This window comes from Erithacus rubecula (assembly GCF_903797595.1).
Source record: "Erithacus rubecula genome assembly, chromosome: 3".
Taxonomy (NCBI): Eukaryota; Metazoa; Chordata; class Aves; order Passeriformes; family Muscicapidae; genus Erithacus; species Erithacus rubecula.
In genome coordinates, this window is record NC_136689.1 from 103,937,831 (window position 1) to 103,957,230 (window position 19,400).

The 19,400-nt window shown below is 41.8% G+C and overlaps 1 protein-coding gene across 4 annotated transcripts; it reads right to left on the minus strand.

Annotated features, from left to right (window-relative positions):
• Window positions 1–360: 360 nt before the first annotated feature.
• AQP4 (aquaporin 4) lies at window positions 361–11,493 on the minus strand. 4 transcript variants are annotated; one of them, XR_013773568.1, is made up of 6 exons: window positions 11,404–11,493; window positions 7,090–7,504; window positions 5,994–6,158; window positions 5,567–5,647; window positions 1,675–3,856; window positions 361–1,612 (listed from the first exon to the last, which is right to left on the minus strand). XR_013773568.1 is itself a non-coding variant. In XM_079300044.1 (5 exons), the coding sequence occupies exons 1-5, from the start codon at window positions 11,433–11,435 to the stop codon at window positions 3,578–3,580; spliced, it is 972 nt and encodes a 323-aa protein (XP_079156170.1). In that variant the 5' UTR covers window positions 11,436–11,492; the 3' UTR covers window positions 361–3,577. The 4 variants fall into 4 exon arrangements, 2 of the variants coding, with proteins under 2 accessions (XP_079156170.1, XP_079156169.1); XR_013773569.1 differs by having other exon boundaries at window positions 7,090–7,381; window positions 11,404–11,473; XM_079300044.1 differs by having other exon boundaries at window positions 361–3,856; window positions 11,404–11,492.
• Window positions 11,494–19,400: the final 7,907 nt, after the last annotated feature.

Genomic DNA, 19,400 nt, shown 5'->3' on the forward strand with positions numbered 1-19,400 from the left:
ACAGCAGCAGCTGCTCTGCCATCAAGCACTAGAAAGGTAGATGGCCATCTAGCTTTCTAAGCACATCCTGTGGTAATTACTGATAATCAGAAACAAAGCACATTTTGAAACGCTGATATGCAAATACACGACATGAGATGAATCTCACTCCTACTTCCACTGAAAGGTGGAACACTTCAACAGAAGGGTTATGACAATTTCAATGCTGCAGGGTTTCTTTTTTTTTTTTTTTTTTCCTGAGAATAGTTAGAGTTTGGGTGATGAACTCCTCAGACTACACACAATCTAGAAGGTATTTGTGTGGAATCACCCTTAGCTTCCATGCTTTCTTTTCTGAAACCCAGTGACTGAATATTATGAAGGTGCTTTTTAAAGTGCAAATATAGCATTGAAAACAATCGTGCCATCATAGAGGAGTGAGACTCATCCAATTTTTTGGAGCCCCAAGATGATGACAGACCTGACAGTCTTCCTGCAATATCCATCCACCATCATAAACAAAAAACATTTCCCACCAAAACCAAGAAATGTTTTAAGGGGACATCAAGTATGTTATAAAGTGTCATAGGCAGAGCTGAAGAGCTTTAGAACACAAATCTCACTCAAACAGTACCAAAGTATATATATAAAAAATACTAAAGCAAAAGTATCTTGAATCCATAAAAGGGTCATACTAGTCTATTATTTAACCAAGTATGACTATTGTACAGTGATGATACCATTGCAAGACAGCTTAGAGAAGCACATATCCCTGTGCTAAACTAAGTCCTAATAGATGCTGAAGAGTGATGTTCCCTTATATGAATGGTGATGTCTTGTGGTGGGGCAGAATCACCTGTTATCACAGCCACTCCTAAAGATTTACTTTAGGGTGGGTCATAAACCTCAAATTGAATGCATCTTCTAAAATTAAGTATTGTGATGAAAGCCTTGGATTTTAGAAAAAACACATTGAAGTGTGTGAGAGAAGCCATCAGGCCCCAGAAAAGCTCAGTATTATTTCCACTGTATTCAATGGCAAACTCCTCCACGAGTTTCATCTGCGGGATCAGGAGCAGACCTACCACACATTGCTGACCTGCTAATGACTAATGGCATGGCATCAACCTTTACTGTCTGGTGGCCCTTCTTTCCCCTGATCTTTTCAGAAGTCTCAGGATCTTATCCTCAACAAAGAATTCTGCTGGTTCTGGGGCTGGCTCTGAGTATTTGCCACAGTTCATTAATACACAGTATTTCAGGAAAAAGATCCTCTAAACAGAGGTGGCTGGTGCTGTGCTCACATTATGCTCACCTCAGCAGCAGAATCAGGCTGGGTGAGGAAAACACACATCAAGCCATTTATGTAAAGGACCCTTAAGCATAAAACAAATCACAGCTTCTTATTCAAATAACACAGTACCATGCAAAATTCACAAATCAAGGAGTGTCTTTAAATAAAAAAAAATCCAAACATTTGCTTAAAAATCCACCAATTCTTGTATATTACTCTTTAACTTTTTAAGCCATGCAAAAGGTTTAACCAAAATGTCCCTTTAACAAATGCAGATTGGAACTATATAAAAAAAGTTCCCAACTAAATGCCTAGACAAATCCCTCAACAAGTTTTGATCTTTCTCATTGAATCTCTTCATCTTGGTATTTATCCATCTGAGCAGAGCTCTAACACCACACCTGTGCTGCCCTTCCCTGGGGAGACTTAGTCCTTGCTGTGGGAAGGAGCTCTTATCTGCAATTTGACATTGCCCATTGCAGGTCCCCAGCCATGCTCAACTGCAAATGCACAAAGGAGTCATGAATCTCATGCTCAGTGCAGGGAACCTGCACCACACTAACAGGGTTTAAGACAAGAAAAATGTGAAACGTCAAAAAGGACTATACAAGGCTGCAAGCTGGGATACTAGAATTGCCCTTGGATCATAGTGCACAGATTTGAGGGTTGTAGTGGTTTATTATCTCATTAGAAACATCTAATTCCCTGTAATAAAAATTGCATGTAGAGTATGTCAAAGAACAGATGAGGCTAATACAGCCCACAGTCAGGACTAATACTTTTTTCCCTCTCTTGCTGCTAAATAAACTGGGGTATCTTTTCAATTTAAAAATAAAAACTATATAATTACAGCAATAATACCATGCTCCTGACTGCTCTGCAGCTGCATATTGTAAAACTCAAAGCCACTGAACAGAAACAAAAGCATTAAGTAAGTAACGGCTTTACAGAAATGTTCTGCTGAGGTGATTATGTCTGGCAAAAACCTCTATAGGGGAAAGACTGTTTACCAAACATATTTCATGTCCTTTTCCCCCTAAAAAACCCTGCAAGCACATGAACCTTTTTCTCACAATAGATAAAGAAACCTTTGCCAGAGGTGTAGTTTATGACTATAGGAACACTGGAACAAGCAGGGAACCTGTTCAAATAGTTAGGCATCAGTTGCAACAAAAAGCCAGAAGCAGTCATATTTTTATCATCTGTTATAAAAAAATATTTCCCAATCAGTGTCTCAATACAGTTAAAAGTTAAAACCCCTCTGCATTACTAATAAATTAAAAAAACACTATCTCCAACCATCTCGTAAGAAAATAGGTAAGTAATTTAAATCTTTAGTTTACATAAATTAGCACAGAAATGTGTATTCAAACAAGTGCACTGAAAACAGATATGCCTTCTTTTCTTCTGATATCTCTTATTTAAGTTATTAAGTAACAGGAAAGCCTTTATACTTTTTGCATGACCTTGAGAGTCTGCTAACACTAAATGGTCAATAGCCAAACCCCAGGAGAATGTTTCACCAGATAGACAATGACAAGAGGGAGCATGAAGTACAATCAACTGCTTTGCAGCCTTATTACCATACCCTTCAACATTCCATTTCAGCACATTTACTCTTGGGGATGAAGGTAATGTATTTATATGGCTAATCACATGAGTGAAATTTGATGGGTTGATACAATTTTTTTTTAAGGCCTGTTAAACCATCATTTTTTCAGAGGTAGTTTCCAAGGCAATAGTGATATACATGAGTGGAAACAATACTCCTTTGCTTGACTGTGGATAAAACTCTTAAATAGTGCTGGTGCTGCCTCTGAACCTCGCAGAGAACGTTTAATGGGTAAGATGTTATAATCGGAGCTGACAACAGCCAATTAAGTGTCAGAAGAACAATCTGATAAGTAGGTCTTCATGTCTATAGGCATTTCCTGATATGTCTTAACTGTCAATCTGAATGTTACACATCTCTATCTTTATCTCATTATTGACTGATTTACTAAAGGAGAATGCTTTCACCTCTTTTTTTGACTTTAGGGCTGCTCCAGAAAGAAGGAAAGGAAAATAGTAGGAATAAGTCTAAATTTGGAATAATAGATGGGGAATCCTAATTACAGAAAAAGTCCTAATCTTCCAACTGAGCAGGCGTATGGTTTGGTGACACCACTCCATGCAGCTGCCCATGCCATACCTTTCAAGAAGTGGAAGGTGCTCATTCTATAGAAGGTCTGTTTCTTTAATGGGTGGAAGGATATCTGTGGACGTGCTAGCAGGCTGCTCTCTGCTTTCAGTGCTTCTTGCTAGTCATACAGAAGACAACACCTCGCTGGATGGATCTCTTCCCTTCTTGTCCTCACCCCTGTCAATATCAATCACATGAACTATGCCAGGCTTCAGGATCAGGTCATCAGTCTCCACGTGGCTCCTGTTGTCATCCACCTCGATGTACTTGCCCTTGGAAGGCTGGGTTGCCTTACCAAACACGTCTTTGAAGCGGCGCTTGAGCTCAACGTCTGGGCAATAGACGTACTCGTACAGAGCACCAGCAAGGACTGCTCCAATTATTGGTCCCACCCAGTATACCTGCAAAAAAGGGGGTGGGAAAACCCCCAGGCATTAAGCTTTTAAATTAACCATGATAAGAAGACTAAAAAGTTTCAAAGCGAAATAATTTTGTCAAGTTTAATTGATCTATCTCTTTAGAGGAGACCTCTTCTAAACTTCTCCACAAATATGGACTCTTTGCAAGAAGATACACAAAGGAAACACCAATGTAGAAAAGTGATTTTCTTTCTGAATTTTGACCCAAGATGACAATGAACTTCCAAGGAAAAAAACCCCTTCCTAGTGTACACACAAACAGTTCCGCTTTGGTATTTCACACTTATGTTTCCAAAATATTTCAAATTTGGCATTTAACCCTACAGAATACAACAGGCAGTCAACCACAACAGGCAGTCTGATAATCTAATTTGAGTAAGTGAATACAATGGACATAACACAACTTTGTAGGTACCTATCTATTTCTGCCTGACAGGAAGCAGTGCAGTAACTTTAGTAGGTGCCCAAAGCCCACAGGCTCCTGTTGATGGTATGCCAATGTCACTACTCAGGAGGAGGAGAAAAGGCTGTCTTTCCAAGTGGCCAGAATAGTAACTAAGCTTCTCCTGCAAGTTTCTCCATGGTACATTTGTTTATTGTTTATAGATTTAGTTATAAATTACAGGCTTCCTTGGAATATGGATAATTAATCTTGTGAAAAACTACAGCAGTTTTTCATATGAACAAGCCATTCACTGGTAACTGGGTAAATCTGCCTCAATAGGATAACTCTTGGGAACAAAGTTACACATGGTATCATGTTTGCAGAATTGAAGCCTTAGGGCCTGAAGACAATGCTATTTCTATTATTAGCTGCAGTGGGAGCAATATGGGCTTCCTACTTTAAAAATCAAGAAAATCCTTGTATGCACTCTAATATGCAGCTCTTTCAGTTAGCACTGAAAGTGTCCCTAGAAGTGACTTCCCTCTCTATAATTAGGTGAGGCTGAGCTGTGATCCATCTCTCCCTTATAAAATATGAAATGTTTTTTTAGAAGTCAGATTGTTAGATGCCATAGAAATTTACTGCATCATTCACAGCCTGCTTATAACATTGCTTCCTGAGCAACTGCTCCTGGCTAAGATGACACTTTCAAACTGAAGCAGGCAACATCTGGCCTGGTCTGCAAATACCAGACTGCAACCTCTTCATCTCTCACTGCAGGCATTTGTCGAGGCAGGTTCTCCCCCAGGAACCAGATCACAGAGGGTCCCTGTTCTCATTTTATACATCTGCCCCAGTTTGCTGCAGAACCAGGTGAAACGTGAATTCAACAGAATTACTTCCATAACTCCTCACCAGCGCGATCAGCAGGGTTTGCAATCTGCCTTGGAGGATTTTTCTTTCAATTCTTTCAGACTCCCTGGATTGCTTTATTTTTTGTTTGAACTTTTCATATTATTTCCCTTCTACCACAGCTATTACCTCCACAAAACGGCACCTAAATAGTAAAATAGTAAGATGCTATTCCAGCATGCTGCATGCTGCACTGCAGTCCCAGGTGAGGAGCATGATGATGTCTAAGCTTGGGGCAGGTCAGTGCCTGTCTTCCTTGGGGATGGTCTCTATGGGATGTACTAGGAGAGATAACTGAAAGCAAATGATGTATGAAAAATCCGTAAATCCTGACATATGAAAAATCTTGATCACTGTTTGTTGCTGTGATGAAGGAAGTATGAAAGGAGAGTTACCCATTGGTTTTCCCATCTGCCCATGATGACAGCAGGTCCGAATGATCGAGCTGGGTTCATACTGGCACCGGTGTAATTGATCTAAAGCAGAGAGAAAATGTTGCCTGTTATCAAAGTCTGGGAGGTAGTGATTTGTTTTCTATGAGACACCCTGGTTTTGTACAGCTCCTCCTCTTTACAGCACATAGCATCACTCTCCTGACTCTTAACACAAAGTTAAAAGAAGCCATCACATGAACAGCCAGAAAAGTTCTGGTGCAACACCCTACCCAAGGGTACTCCTGAGACTCAAAAAGGCTTTTGGCATAAAGAATACAGCAGCTATATAGCTGTAATTGCTCTAAAGGTCACAGAAGTTTCCATTTACTTCTGAAGTAGTCATAAAGGGTAAAGGGATCTATTTTTTAAAGAGAAACCATTAACTTACAGCAAATAAATGTCCAATTGCAACAGAAAATCCAATTGCTAAAGCTACTGAACCAGTGACATCACTTCGTTTTGAATCACAGCTAGCAAAAATAGTAAAAACCAGCTGGAATGTAATTATCAATTCCACCAGGAGTCCATGCCCAGCAGAAAGATCTCTGTGTACCTGGAAGAAGGCAAAGAAACACCAGAAATGAAGAAAAGGTGATTTTGTAAATCAGAAATCCATTACATGCATAAATTGTATTTCAATGAATAGTATTTCTAAATAGCAGAAAGTGAAAGACAACAATGAAATTTAGAGGTACAGATTCCCCCCTCTTCATTCTTCTCCTTTTTTCTTTTATTAACTTTAATATGTTTTTTTTTTTTTTTAATTTTAAGAGCCATGGAAAATCACTGCTGGACTGAGAACAGAAGGTTTAACAGTAACATCCAACTAGAACTTCAAAGTTACACTGCAGAAGTATAGTTTATTTTTACAGAGGGATTTGCAAATGCTGCACTTCCCTTTCACCATTTTTTTTTTTCTTGGGAGCACTGTAATTTACTATTCAATTATAAATTCATTAATTAGCCCTGACTTAATTAATTTAAATTTCAATTAAAAATTAAGCAGTGTGCAGCTCAAGTGCATTTTTAATAAGTCCTGCAACGGGGCTAACTGATGGCATTCCTTATTAGTGTAGAACAAAGCTGAAATCTAAGCCACAATCTATTTCAAAAGTATGTCATTTTAAATTGATGTTTTTTCAATCCCCATCGTAATAGCACGGAATTAATTTCCCCCCTTCCCAGACCATATAAAAATGGCATTTCACGCATATATTATTTAAATTTTGTGTGTAAATTAACATTACCTGCTATCATCAGATTTGGGGAGGTTCTAGGAAAGAGAGCTTCTATAAAAAGAAGAGCTACAGCTATTACACTGCATAAACCCATCCTAAGGAGAGCTTTAAGCCCTGCCTGGATGCTGCAAATAAACCAGCAAGCTGTTAAAGTCGGTACCTGAGCTCTCCTCATTCTGTGTGACACTGATTCTATTTGTCAGGGTCTGAGCTAGCCTAGTGAAGAGGCAGAGGAGGAGGGATTACCGCAGTGACTCCCAGGCCTCCCACCACGCTGGGAGGTGTGACAAGGTAAAGGATGCCTGCCCCCACGATGGCCCCCAGGCACTGGGCGAGGATGTAGAAGACGGACTTGGCCAGGCTGATCTTCCTCGTGCACACCATCGCCACCGTCACAGCAGGGTTGATGTGGCCTCCGCTGATGTGCCCAAAGCACTGCACCATGGTGGCAATGCTCAGTCCAAAGCACAGGGAGATCAGGACCATGTCTACAGGCAAAGGCTTCTCTGCTCCACCCCAGTTGATCGTGGAGCCGAGGCTGAGGAGGACAAAAATGAGCATGGCCAAAAATTCTGCCGAAACGGCTTTCCAGAAGGGCTGAGTCCAGACTCCTTTAAACGCCACCATAATTCTCTCACACCTACACAGACGTCCACACTTACTGAAAAGGAAAGCAAATCTTCATCAGAAGTCACCAAATAAACCTTAGGCTCTCTTGTCAGGGGTTGCTCTTCAGCAGACTTTGGAGAGAAGGTGGCAACAATGAGTATCCCTGGGCTGGGACAACCACAGACTACACTCTTAGAGCAGACTGCCCTTAAAACATGCCAGTGTTGGAGGGTCTGCAGGACACAGGGTAATTAGTCACTCCTTGTGATAACTCTATAGTTTCAGCTCCCAAAAAGCAACCTCTGTGTACTCTGAAATGATCATGAAATTAAGTGTGTTCTTCTGTGCTTGTTGGCCTCTGATTTAGAGACTCTATATATCTATGTATGTATAGCTCTATCACTTCCTGTTGATCATCATGTTCATTAAATCAGTGAGTATCCTCTTCTTCTATAGGCTAGATAATTCAATAAAAAAGCAATATCTTAGTCAATCCTAGTGGTTTTGATGACAGTGTAGTGTTGGGGAGCTGCCCTGAGAGCTAGAAAAGAAAGTTTATTTGCTTGAACACTCACACAGACCAGTATTTCAATTTATATTTATGCAAAGAGAAGTTTCTTCACTGAGGATGTTGGGTGAAAATTGAATTCAGGCAGGAGAATAGATGCAATCCTACATTATGACCTTTAAATCAATTGTCTAATCAATAAAGTGCTTTCTTTTGGGCTAATGGCATCCACAACCTTGGGAATATAACAATATTTTCTGTATGTGTAGTGTGTAAAACTCTGCATGGCAATGAAAGAAGTGTCTTGGCTTTTCTTCCTTTCTGGAAATGCTGTTTATCAGTCTATACTGCCTTCCTGATGAGTTAAAATTTTGCTAGATGTTCAGATACCTATGAAAGTGGGTCACCAAAGAAAAGTTATTTGTGGTATTAATAAATTAGGAGAATAAGCCAAAAGGGAAGCATTTTAATTAGTTTCTAAGGAATGCTAAAAAGATTCTTCTCTCAAAACAAAAGCAAGAAATATCCAACCCATCCAAAAAGTAGAAAACAAAAGAGAGAATATTCAGCTGCTACATTTGGGAACAGAATTTCAAGTGGAAGACGGATGAATTTATGCTCAGTTATCTGAGGTAACTGAGCTACAGTGCATATTTAATACCAGTTACATCAGAAAGAAGCATAAAAGGCATGTCTGCCCGTTTCAAGTCATTGCAAGAGGAATGGCCCATGAATTTCTTAACAGTTCTAGAGAGTTAGGGAAAAGCAATTTAATGCTGTGACTGGAGCAAATAAGTTGTTTCCCTGACTAATTTCCTATGCTAATTTACTCTGTATTTTGGATAGGTCTTTTGAGCTCCATCTCAGTTCTCTAGACTCTCAGATGAGAACAGTTACATTCTCTCCTAAAAATGGCTCTGGCTTATGAAGGGATTTGAGACACTTGAATGAGACTTGTTCTTCTAGAGAAGTGAAGCCAGAACCTCAAAAAAAAAAATAAAGTAATACCCCAAATCTTCTGATTTTAGGTTGAACTTGAGACAAATGGAAAGATGTTTTTGTAAGATCTCATATTAACAATCAGTTAATGACTAAACATCCAGACTAGACTTTTTGTACAAAATGAACCCAAAATCATTGCCTCCCTCAAAGCTGAAGCTCACAGGTATTTAGTTGTTCCTAGGTTTGAACCCTAGATTCACACTGAAAGGTTTACCTCTGATTCCCTTGCTGCTTCCTCACTAAAAATTTATCTTAGTGACCTGAGTTAAATACAGGTGCTATATCCATACTGAGAAAAGCTCATTTTCCCAGCTCCCTGGGCATGTTCCAGGTGAACACAGGGATGACACATATAGTGAAGCCCATGGAAGAGAAATCTGGGACTGGGTGCACAGACAAGGGAAGCAGCACTCACCTACTCTTTTATCGTTCGGCTCAGCTGGGATGTAATCTGGATTTCCCTGGTGCAAGCCCTGGTGTTACATTTCAAGAGGTTTGAAAAATTTCCAGCCACCAAGGGCACTGAGAAGGGAATGTAGGTTTATGGAGCACGGTGACTCCTGATGCCTTTGTTCAAATGTGCCTGACCATCTCTTTCTGTACTCAGAGAACAGTGAGACCAGCAAATTAATTCCACACCTTCATTCCAGAAAGTGGACAGAAAAAGGTGTTTGCATTTGGCATTAATATCATGCAGTTGGCTTCTCACTAGTTGTGGAACATCTTGGAAAATCACCTCAAGAGTGAGTGTCTGTGCTCATGCATGTGGAAGATCACACCTTCTACTGGGCTGCAGGTGGGCCTGACTAGAAGGAGTCTACCACTTATGAAAGGCAGATCTCGTATTGTTTCTCCAGCTGAGAGCACGTGCAGCCAAATCAGTCGATATTATCTGCAGCCCTGAAAATGCAAAAATGCCGCATGCAAGCCAAATGCTTTGAACACAAAAGCTGGCTCATCAACCTGAGTTTTTGTTTTTCTAGAAAATCATACTACATAGGACTCTGTCAACCATATTGACAGTTAATGAGCTAAACATCTATTTTTAATCCATACATGTTTTTTGAGGCAGTCTGTTTTTCTATGATTTCAACACTAAGCAAAATGCTCAGCTGTCAGGGCTAAATTTTTCTTTTAAACTGCACACCTTTCCTCCCAACAGCAAACTCCCCTATAAATGTTAATAAAAGCTTAATACTGTGTTAGAGTCCTGAGCCCAGACTTTCACTTAAATCCAAAGCCAATCAGCAACTTTGAAATTAAAACCATCTAGAACATCCACTATTTGTTCAGCATGCAGTTTAATTTAAAGGCTGGAGATGAGACAGCGATGGCTGTGACAGGTCTGAAACTGAAATGGGACCACTCAGCAGCTAAGATTTGCCACCAAAGCTGCAAAACAGTTTGTTTTCAGCAGCCATTGTTCACATTTTCCTTTGATAAATTCAAAATACAACAGAAAAACACTTGCATGTGATGGTCACAAATTAATTTCACACGTGGCCACACTGGAAATTCTCTGGTCTGGGCTACAAGATTACACAGTAAATTGCGTCTGATAGGACGCAAGGTGCGTTTTGCACATAACGTTGCCAGCAGGGCTTCAGGCACGGATTTGGCTCCAAAGCCATAACAATATAAATCATAACAAAGGTGTCGGGACAAAAATCAAAAGGTATTCCAAAAATTCTTCGTTTTCTAGCTAATATAATTTCAAGGAGCAGAGCACACATCCTGGAGGCAGCCTTGCGGCCAGCCACTGCACAGGACACTGCTGTCACACACAAGTTCTGTTCGTGCAGTGACCATTTACAGCGGCACCTCCGCTGCAAACTCGCACGCTGCCCGACTGAGCTCGCAGCGCCGGCTGGAGCTCGAATGGCCACTGGGCACCTGCCAGCCAACTTCGAGCGAGGAGGCCACTACTGCAAAACCAGGGCTTGCTTGTAACAATTTTGCCTCATTTCCAAAAAAGCTGTTAAATGAGCGACAGGCGTGAATTTCTACAGAAGGAGGGGAGCCTCGGGATGTCAGTACCGCAACTTTTTCCGCTGTGCGGTACCTGGGCTTTTTCCAATGCAGGACCGCAAGTGGACAAGAAAGAGAGTTTTAACATGCGAAGAGAGAGTTTGCTTCTCTGCACCCTTCGCACCTCTGATGTTAAAACTCCAGAGCGACGCTGCGATAGTTCCTTCGGGAAGGGGGAGCTGCTGCCCGGCTGCCATCCCTCGGTGCAAAACGCAGGAGAAAGGCACCACCGCGGAGCCCCACAGCTGGCTGCGCACCCCTCCCGCGGCCGTGCACCCCCTGGCCGAAGCTTTCCCATAAACTCATCTTTGGTTTGGGGGGGCTGTCCCTGCCCGCCTGCCTGTCTCCTGCCTGTCTCCTGCCTGTCTCCTGCCTTCCCTCCCTCCTCCCCGCTCCGCTCCCCGCGCACTCACCCGCGGCGCGGAGCGGCCGCTCCGTCGCTCATGCCTCCCGTGCGGGCGCGGCGAGCGGCGGGGCCGGGGCGGGGGCTCGGGGCGGGGGCTCGGGGCGGGGGCCGGATCGGGGGCCGGGGCGGGGGCTCGGGTCGGCTCCCGAGCGGGCAGCGCTGCCCTCCGTACCTGGCGCGGCGGGCGGGCTGGCGGCACTCGAGGAACGGGCGGCGGAGCGCCGGCGGCGGGCCGGCTGCGGTCATGTGCCCGTGCGGGGCTCGGCAGGGGGGTCCCGGTGCCGGGCGAGCGCAGCGGCGGCGCCGGAGCGAGAGCGCTGCGCTCCTGCGGCGCGGGGCCGCCCGCCTGTGCGGAGCACTCAAAGCCTTCCCAGCTTCTTCTCTGCCACTCGCTTGGTTGAAAGGGAGAAAAGCCCTAGTAGCTCAGCGGCCAGGGAGTGCATTATTGGAACGCTACTCGTTACAAAATCATAGAAACATAGAATATCCTGAGTTGGAAGCGACCCACTAAGATCGAGTCCAACTCCAGCCCCAAGAATCACGCCATGTGCCCGACAGCATTGACCAAACACCTCTTGAGCTCTGGTGCTGTAACCACTTCCCTGGTGAGCCTGTTCCATTGCCAAACCACCCTCTTGGTGAAGAGCCTTTTAATAGTGTGAAATCTAAACATCCCCTGACACACTTTAATGCTGTTCCCTCGTGCCCTATCATTGGTCACCATAGGGAAGTGATCAGAAATTGCTGCTCTACTACCTCTCATGAAGAAGCTCTAAACTACGATGAGGTCTCCCCTCAGTCTCCTTTTCTTCTGGCTGAACAAGCCAAGTGACCCCAGCCACTCTGCATATGGCTTCCCCTCTAGGTCTTTCACTCTCCTTGCAGCCCTCCTTTGGATGCTTTCTAGTAGCTTTATATAATTCTTACACTGTGTTTTGTTTGTTGAAGTTGCTAGCTAAATTGAATGAAATTTTGACTAGTATGAAATGCCAAATGGAGGCCACTGAAAAGTAGTGTTTAAATTAGACTGTGATGCTGTCTGTTGAGGAAATTCACATGGTCATTACTCAGTGCCTCTATAGCATGAAAACAATTCAATGAAAAACAGCCCTCATGTAATAAGAAAACCCACAAAGTTGCCTATGGCCCCAGGCACAACTATTTCATTAGAGAATGCACAGACACTGTCACTTGAAGAAGACATGGTTGAAAATGGAACAAAGTATATAGAAAATCTGGCTTAGACCTTTGCATGCTGTAAGAGAATATATGCATAAAATATACAGAAAACATTCTAAGGAACATATTCAACTGCTAAATGAGGTTAAACTACAGATAAAGCCATGCATCCATACAGCAATAGTGAAAAATCAAAGTTTGGCATGATCAGCCAGCCTGTACAAGACACATTGTACTAGATAATCCTCTAACCATGAGTAAACAGTGACAGATCTGAAGAACTACTCCAGGAAACCACAGACAGAAAGTCCTCCCTAAGCTTCTGCTAAGAGATTACAGATAATAATTTACAACAGTGAAAAGTGAGGATAATGTATAACACTATCAATTAAGGATACTCTAGACAAATTTGCAGACACTGCAATAAAAAAGTAATGTATTTTTATTAAATGCTGACCAATCACAGTTTATGGCAAATACAGGCTATCATAATGTACAAATGTAGGTGTTTTTCTCAATTTGCCTGCTCCTCCTCTGAAGCCATGCCATAAAGGATGCCAAAAGACACTCACAAATTGATGGCAAAAGAGAAACTGCAAGCTTGATGCTTGCTTTTTTTGTTTTTCTCTTTTTTTTTTTTTTTTTTTTTTTTTGTGTATCTTGAGCTAAGTCAAGGGATGGGCAGGGGGTGGTTGTGTATAGTTATCATTGCACATATCTGCTCTTTCATTTTCTGTGTTTGGGTTTTCAATCTAAGCCCTTCACAACCTGCTACAGTGATTTCAGAAAAAAACTCACTTATTCTTTGGCACCTTGTGGACTCTGCTCCTTTGGCATGTTTGTTTGTTCACAAGCAAAATTCACTTAGCAAAACCAGTAATTGCTTTTTCTTTTCTGGCAGATAGTGTATATCTGCTCTTTTTGATCTGCAGAGCGGATCAGTGCCACACAGAGAAGCCAGAACATTGATAGCTTCTGTCACTGCTACCATTCTTACTGTGAAAGATCTTCTGGAGGATTAGACAAAGGTTGTGGCCACATAAAACAGAGAAAGGCAATGCTTCGGGCACAAAACCTGGAGCGAAGTGCACTGTGCCAGCTCTGATCAAACAGACTATGTTCTGTTGAAAGCACAGAAGGCATCCCTTGAGATGGCACTGAAAATCAGAGGAAAGCTGCCCCAGTTTGTCCAGGGATAAATTTGTCATTGTTGGGAGTTGGGACCACATGCATTCTTTTTTTTTTTTGTTTGTTCATAATTTTCTTCTTTTTTTTTTTTTTTTCCTTGTATATCACCATCTTTATAAAACCTGGGTTAACTCATTTTGGATTTCTATCCAACAGTGAAATACTCCTGCTACTGTGCTCAACATAGCTATGGAAATAACTTACAAAAGAGTATTATGAAAAATTTAAAGATGGTGTTAAAACTTAATCTATGTCAGGGTGGGGGGAAATGTGTGGGGGAATCTTGCTGTGCATCTGCTTCTCCTTCACTGAACATTAAATCTGAGTTTCTACAGTAATTTCTAGGACATCATGAATTAAAGATCTCTGTAGGAACTTAAGCCATGGTGAGAAGATGCTACAACACATAAGACATCCCCATTCTGAACAAGAACTTCCCAGACAGTTGAAGCGGTCTGGATCTGGGATTTCAGTTTGGTCGGTTATGGAGGAGAGGGCACACTGCCAAAGTCAGAGAGGAATGTGCAAACAGCTAATTCCAGTTAAAACAATATGAGGGAGAGAGGCAGAAAAACTCTCAGCACAAGATTCTGTCATCTCACTGAACAACACTGTGGGAAGAGTCCCTTTGCTGCTATGGCAAATCTCATAGATATCCATCCTGGGCAACTCTGCAGACTGTGGGGTTTGTCAGCAAAGACTGAAGCAAATTAAAAGAAAGGTCAACATCTGAAAAAAGAACACAGTTTAGAAGCACTGTGTGTTTTCTAAGTGTCTTAGTCCTTTCCCACTTGTACCCAGTGGATCTGGATTCTATCTTTCCTTATGTTGCTGTTAAGCTCTTCAGCTTGCTTAACTCCTCAGCATTACTTCAGGCTTTTAGTTTCCAAATGCAAGGAGGTTTACATGCCTGTGTCCTTTCTCTCTCCCTCTCTCTCTCTTCCCCCCTCTTTGTTCTGGGTGTTCCTACCCTTTTCAACAGATCTTGAACCCACCAGCCAGTTTCAACTACAGCTGATGGAGGATCAGAAATCTCAAAGCTGTTTAGGCTCCTCCCAGTCCCCCGGGCATGAGTGGCTGCAGGTAATCACAGCAAAAGGGACACTTGTTGTCACTGGCAGGGCAGACTCCAAGAGGATTTGTAGAAGTGCCCTAGTGATGGAGGACTTTGTTGCTGTTTTCAAAGTGGTGCAGACTCCTAGGAGACCAAATTCCTTTGACCTTCCTTGGCTCCTGTCGACAAGAGTGTTTAAGAGCAGGCTATGAGCCTTTTCAGAAACCATTTGCAGAACTCCAGGTTGTTTTTTTTTTTTTTTTTTTTTTTTTTTTTTTTAATCACGAGTGATAAAAAGTTTCATTCTGTTGCGACTAATAAATCCCCCTCCCCTCATCAATTTATGTTTCATAAGTTTGGTTTAAGCTTTGTATACTAAAAGGATCGTACATAAAACACCTCTTACTGAAATGTGATCTTTGCGCATTTCTGAAGTTTTAATTTTCCTGCAGTGTAATCTTGTTACTTAGGTCATTCATTTTGTCACGCCTTGGTATCAGTCTTGTCCAGGTTTGGCTGCAGGGCTATGTTCTCCTGACATTTAGAGCAAGAATTCCCTGGGAAATCAGTCAAGAGATTTGACATTGCTGCTGGCCAAGCTCCAGTAGGTTTAGTTTTACTCTCCTTCTCTATTTATTGTGGAATCTGTCTGTCCACAAGCTGCACATTGAGTTCTGTGCTAGAGAAGGAAAACTAAAAGGGACAAAATGGCCATTCATTTGAGGGATTCATTCAGGCTTTTCAGAAAGGATTTACAAGAAGCTGTGCACTTAAATGACTGCTGAGCTTCCTTAGCCCTGCTCTATTATCTCCCTCACAAGACAATTTGGATTGAGTGCTTTTTCTTTGCCCTGTCCCCCACCCCAATAGGCTTCAATTACTGTTGGAAAAGCAAAATTAAGAGCTAGGTAGTACAAGAACCACCTGGAGGTTTTTCATCTTTAGAAATAGTTTAATTTGAACTTGGCATGGACAGACCCTTTGCTTGGAGGAAAAAAAAGAAACAAAACAAACCAAAAATCTTTTACTCTCCTCCTGCCACAAACTGCTGCAATGTCAGTTGCAAAAAGTTGCATCAGTGGCATAGCTTGGCAGGATTTGATGAACTGGACAGAAGGGGCAGGGAAGCTGCTCTGGTCACTCGTGGGGACGCAGGAAAGTTAGGGGAAAAGCCCAGGTCAACTGAAAATAGAGAAGTGAAGTCTCTTGTGGAGGGGGGCGGTGACATACAGCAGCAGCACAGAGCAAGATGCAGTCAGCTTTGAATGTGCTGGGAGGGAAAACCAGCCCATCATACTGTGTAAGGGCTGTGTACCCTTAGCCAGAGGGACCAAAGAGATTTGTCCAACTTTGCCAGGTGAGACACTGAAATTCAGTTAAGCACTCACAGATTTTATCAGCCACAGAAAATGTAGCACTTGGTAAAGACCACTGTTACACACTCTGTGACATCCAGCTATGCCTTCCTGACCAGTCTGTGTTGCTCTCACTTACAGTCCTTCTGCTGTTTCTAAGCTCCTCAGCTTGAAAAGCTTCTTCCTTCACCACCACTTCAAGTTCCTACAGAAGATGAAGCTCAGTCAAGGAACTGAACTGTGGAGTTCAAGACTAGATTGTAACATAACATTTTCTGTTCAACTTTGTATATTGTAGACCATTACACTTTAGCTCAAGACATATTTCATGAGTTCAGTAACTATTTGGTTAAACATATTTTGAAAAAGCATCCTTGCTAAGATTTGAAAACTCATAGGAAAGAAAATCCACCCATTCCCTTGGTAGTTTTTTTCCCAAGACTAATAATTTTTATCACCAAGAATGGTCTTTGTCTCTAAACCAAGTTTGTATGAATTCATCTGCCATATGCTGCTTCTTATTATGCTGTTATCTGCCAGAATAAAAAGCCTCTTATACTTCTTCTGTCTCCCCATGAGGATACTTATATAATGTGAGCAATTCATCTCTTCGTCATCCTTTTGATAAGCTTAGCAGAGTGAGCTCTCAGTCTCTCCCTCTAAAGAAAATTTAGTAACTTTATTTTTTTTTCAGGTCTTGTTTGTGGCTTCTCTGCTTTTTCAACATGCTTTTAAAAATGCATATTTAATATTGGTCTCCCAGAAGGCATATTCTGAAGTAAAGGCATTTCTTTTAGCACACCTGGGAATTGAATTAGTAATTTTTGTCACAGTATTGCATCGAGGAAGCTTTTTCTTGCTCTTCCACAATAACTCCTGAGACCTTCTGGGGATATAGCCCTCATTCTGTAGATAAGTCTTGTTTCACTCTGAGGCAATGCAATTTTGGAGTCGTTCTGTCTGACAGGCATCACACTGGAGCACAATCCAGTCTGCTGTGTTTGGCCATCCTTTTCTCAATCTGCTGATTCAAGTCATGTTCAAATGATACTGGCAGTGATTCATATTTACTTCCAGACTTACCTGCTGAGGGAAACACTAAAGCACACGAGGCCTCACAGTGTTCCCTTCAGATTCCCCAACAGCTGCCATGATTAGTACATTAAGTACTTTCAGAGATCTCTCAGCCAGGTCTGAACCCATTTACTGTTCTGTGGCTAATGAACAGTGGTAATGCTCTAAGCAAATATAACTTGCTATAGCAGCAAAGGCTCTAGAAACACTGAAACACACTGCTGTTCAGCTACCTCTGTCAGCCATTGTGGGATTTTAAAAATTGAATCTGTCCTGTGTTCTTTTTTCCCTTTGGCAAGGCTGAGCCTCAGTGGTGTATATTTGACATGTGGCCAAATGTTAGGAATTTGCTTTTTGTTCAAGTTTTTTTTTTTTTTTTGGTGGTTTATTTGTTTTTTTTTTTTTTTTTTTTTGGTATATATATATAACAAAAATATATATAATACATACGTAACTTCATATTAATAGGATTTATATATCTAATGGAAATGTATGGCATGAATGGGCTTTTGAAGTACATTCCAAGAAAGACAGTCTTGATTCAGATAATTCAGGTTATCTTTGTAGATTACTACAGTGACTGTTGTCTTAATACTATGTATTTTACAGGGGTTATCTTCCCTCTCCACACTAATACCTTCTAAAAGCTAAAACCTGGGGGGATAGATGTGAAGATGTTGATCCTTTTCCCATGCAGTGGTACATCTTTCATTGAACTAGCCAAAAAAAGGAAGGTCTGACTATGAATATTTACAACTCCTTTTGTCCATAAGCTTCTAAAGAAAACCTGGTAGCATGTTTTTCTCAAAATCCTTTATAGAGTTGTAACTTTATTTCTGACAGATTTTTGTGTTTACAGCTTGGAAAAACTCCAACACATCAAGGTAGTGATACAGGTGCTGCATTTTTACTGGACCAGGAGAAATGCTTCAAACTTGGAAGTGGCAATTGGAGCTATTCAATCCCTTAACTAAAAATATCACAAAAATACATTTATTGCAGAAGACTTCGGGGATAAAAGTTTTTTTTTTTTTTTAACTTATTTGCAGGCTTAATATAGAATAGCTAGTCTGAGACCATTATTCATGGCTTACCTCTTTAAACTAATCAGTCATCTCTTTTTTTGCATTAATATTTTAGACAGATAGCCTTGCTATAAGTTGCTGTTTAACGTGGATTTCGTGAGTTTAATGGAGAAAACTATTTTTGTGCAGACAGGTATTGTACCGAATTCGTGCCTATGAAAGAGCCAAGGCTGGTGGGGCTTCCAAAGTAGGGGATTGGAAGTAGAAGATCTTCAAGGCTCTTTTCCAGCCCAAACCACTCTATGATTCTGGAACACCTCTCCAGGTCAAAATAGTGTGATCCCTGTTAAAAATAGATGTGACTTTATAAGAATACATGCAGAGGAGATTTCTGAGTGGTTTATGGTTTAATGTGGCCCCTTCTGTACAAGCCTGAAGTGTCCAACACCTATGTGATGTTCAGTGTCCCCCTGCACTCTTGACTGACGTGAGCACATTTGCCTCACCCGCAGCGCGGCAGAACCAACACAGCAGTGAAAGGGATTCTTTTCAGCTACACGCCTCACAGCACCCTTATCCCCCTGCTCCCACTGGGGCTTGGCTGCTTCTTGGGGTGTGGGAGGGCATGGAAAACCACCCAGCCTGGCCCTCAGTGCTGCAGGGTGCAATTTGCAGAATGGTCTCTTCAAAAACTAGGTTCAACTCCCAAACTGAACCTATTTAGTACAAAAGGCACTTCCACACAGTGTCAAAATGCAATTTTTGCTGTGCAATGTCAGAAATTTGTAACTCATTCTTAAAGGGTCACCCTGATCCCATGTGGATTTCCTCAAAGACTTGTTCTCTGTATACCCAAGAAATTGTAGATGCTTCCAAGTATCCAAAATCACAAAGAGTTATAAAATGCATATAAAGTCCCTGTAGTCTGTAGCCAAAATAAGCTAATTTTTTCCCTTCCCTTCCCTTCCCTTCCCTTCCCTTCCCTTCCCTTCCCTTCCCTTCCCTTCCCTTCCCTTCCCTTCCCTTCCCTTCCCTTCCCTTCCCTTCCCTTCCCTTCCCTTCCCTTCCCTTCCCTTCCCTTCCCTTCCCTTCCCTTCCCTTCCCTTCCCTTCCCTTCCCTTCCCTTCCC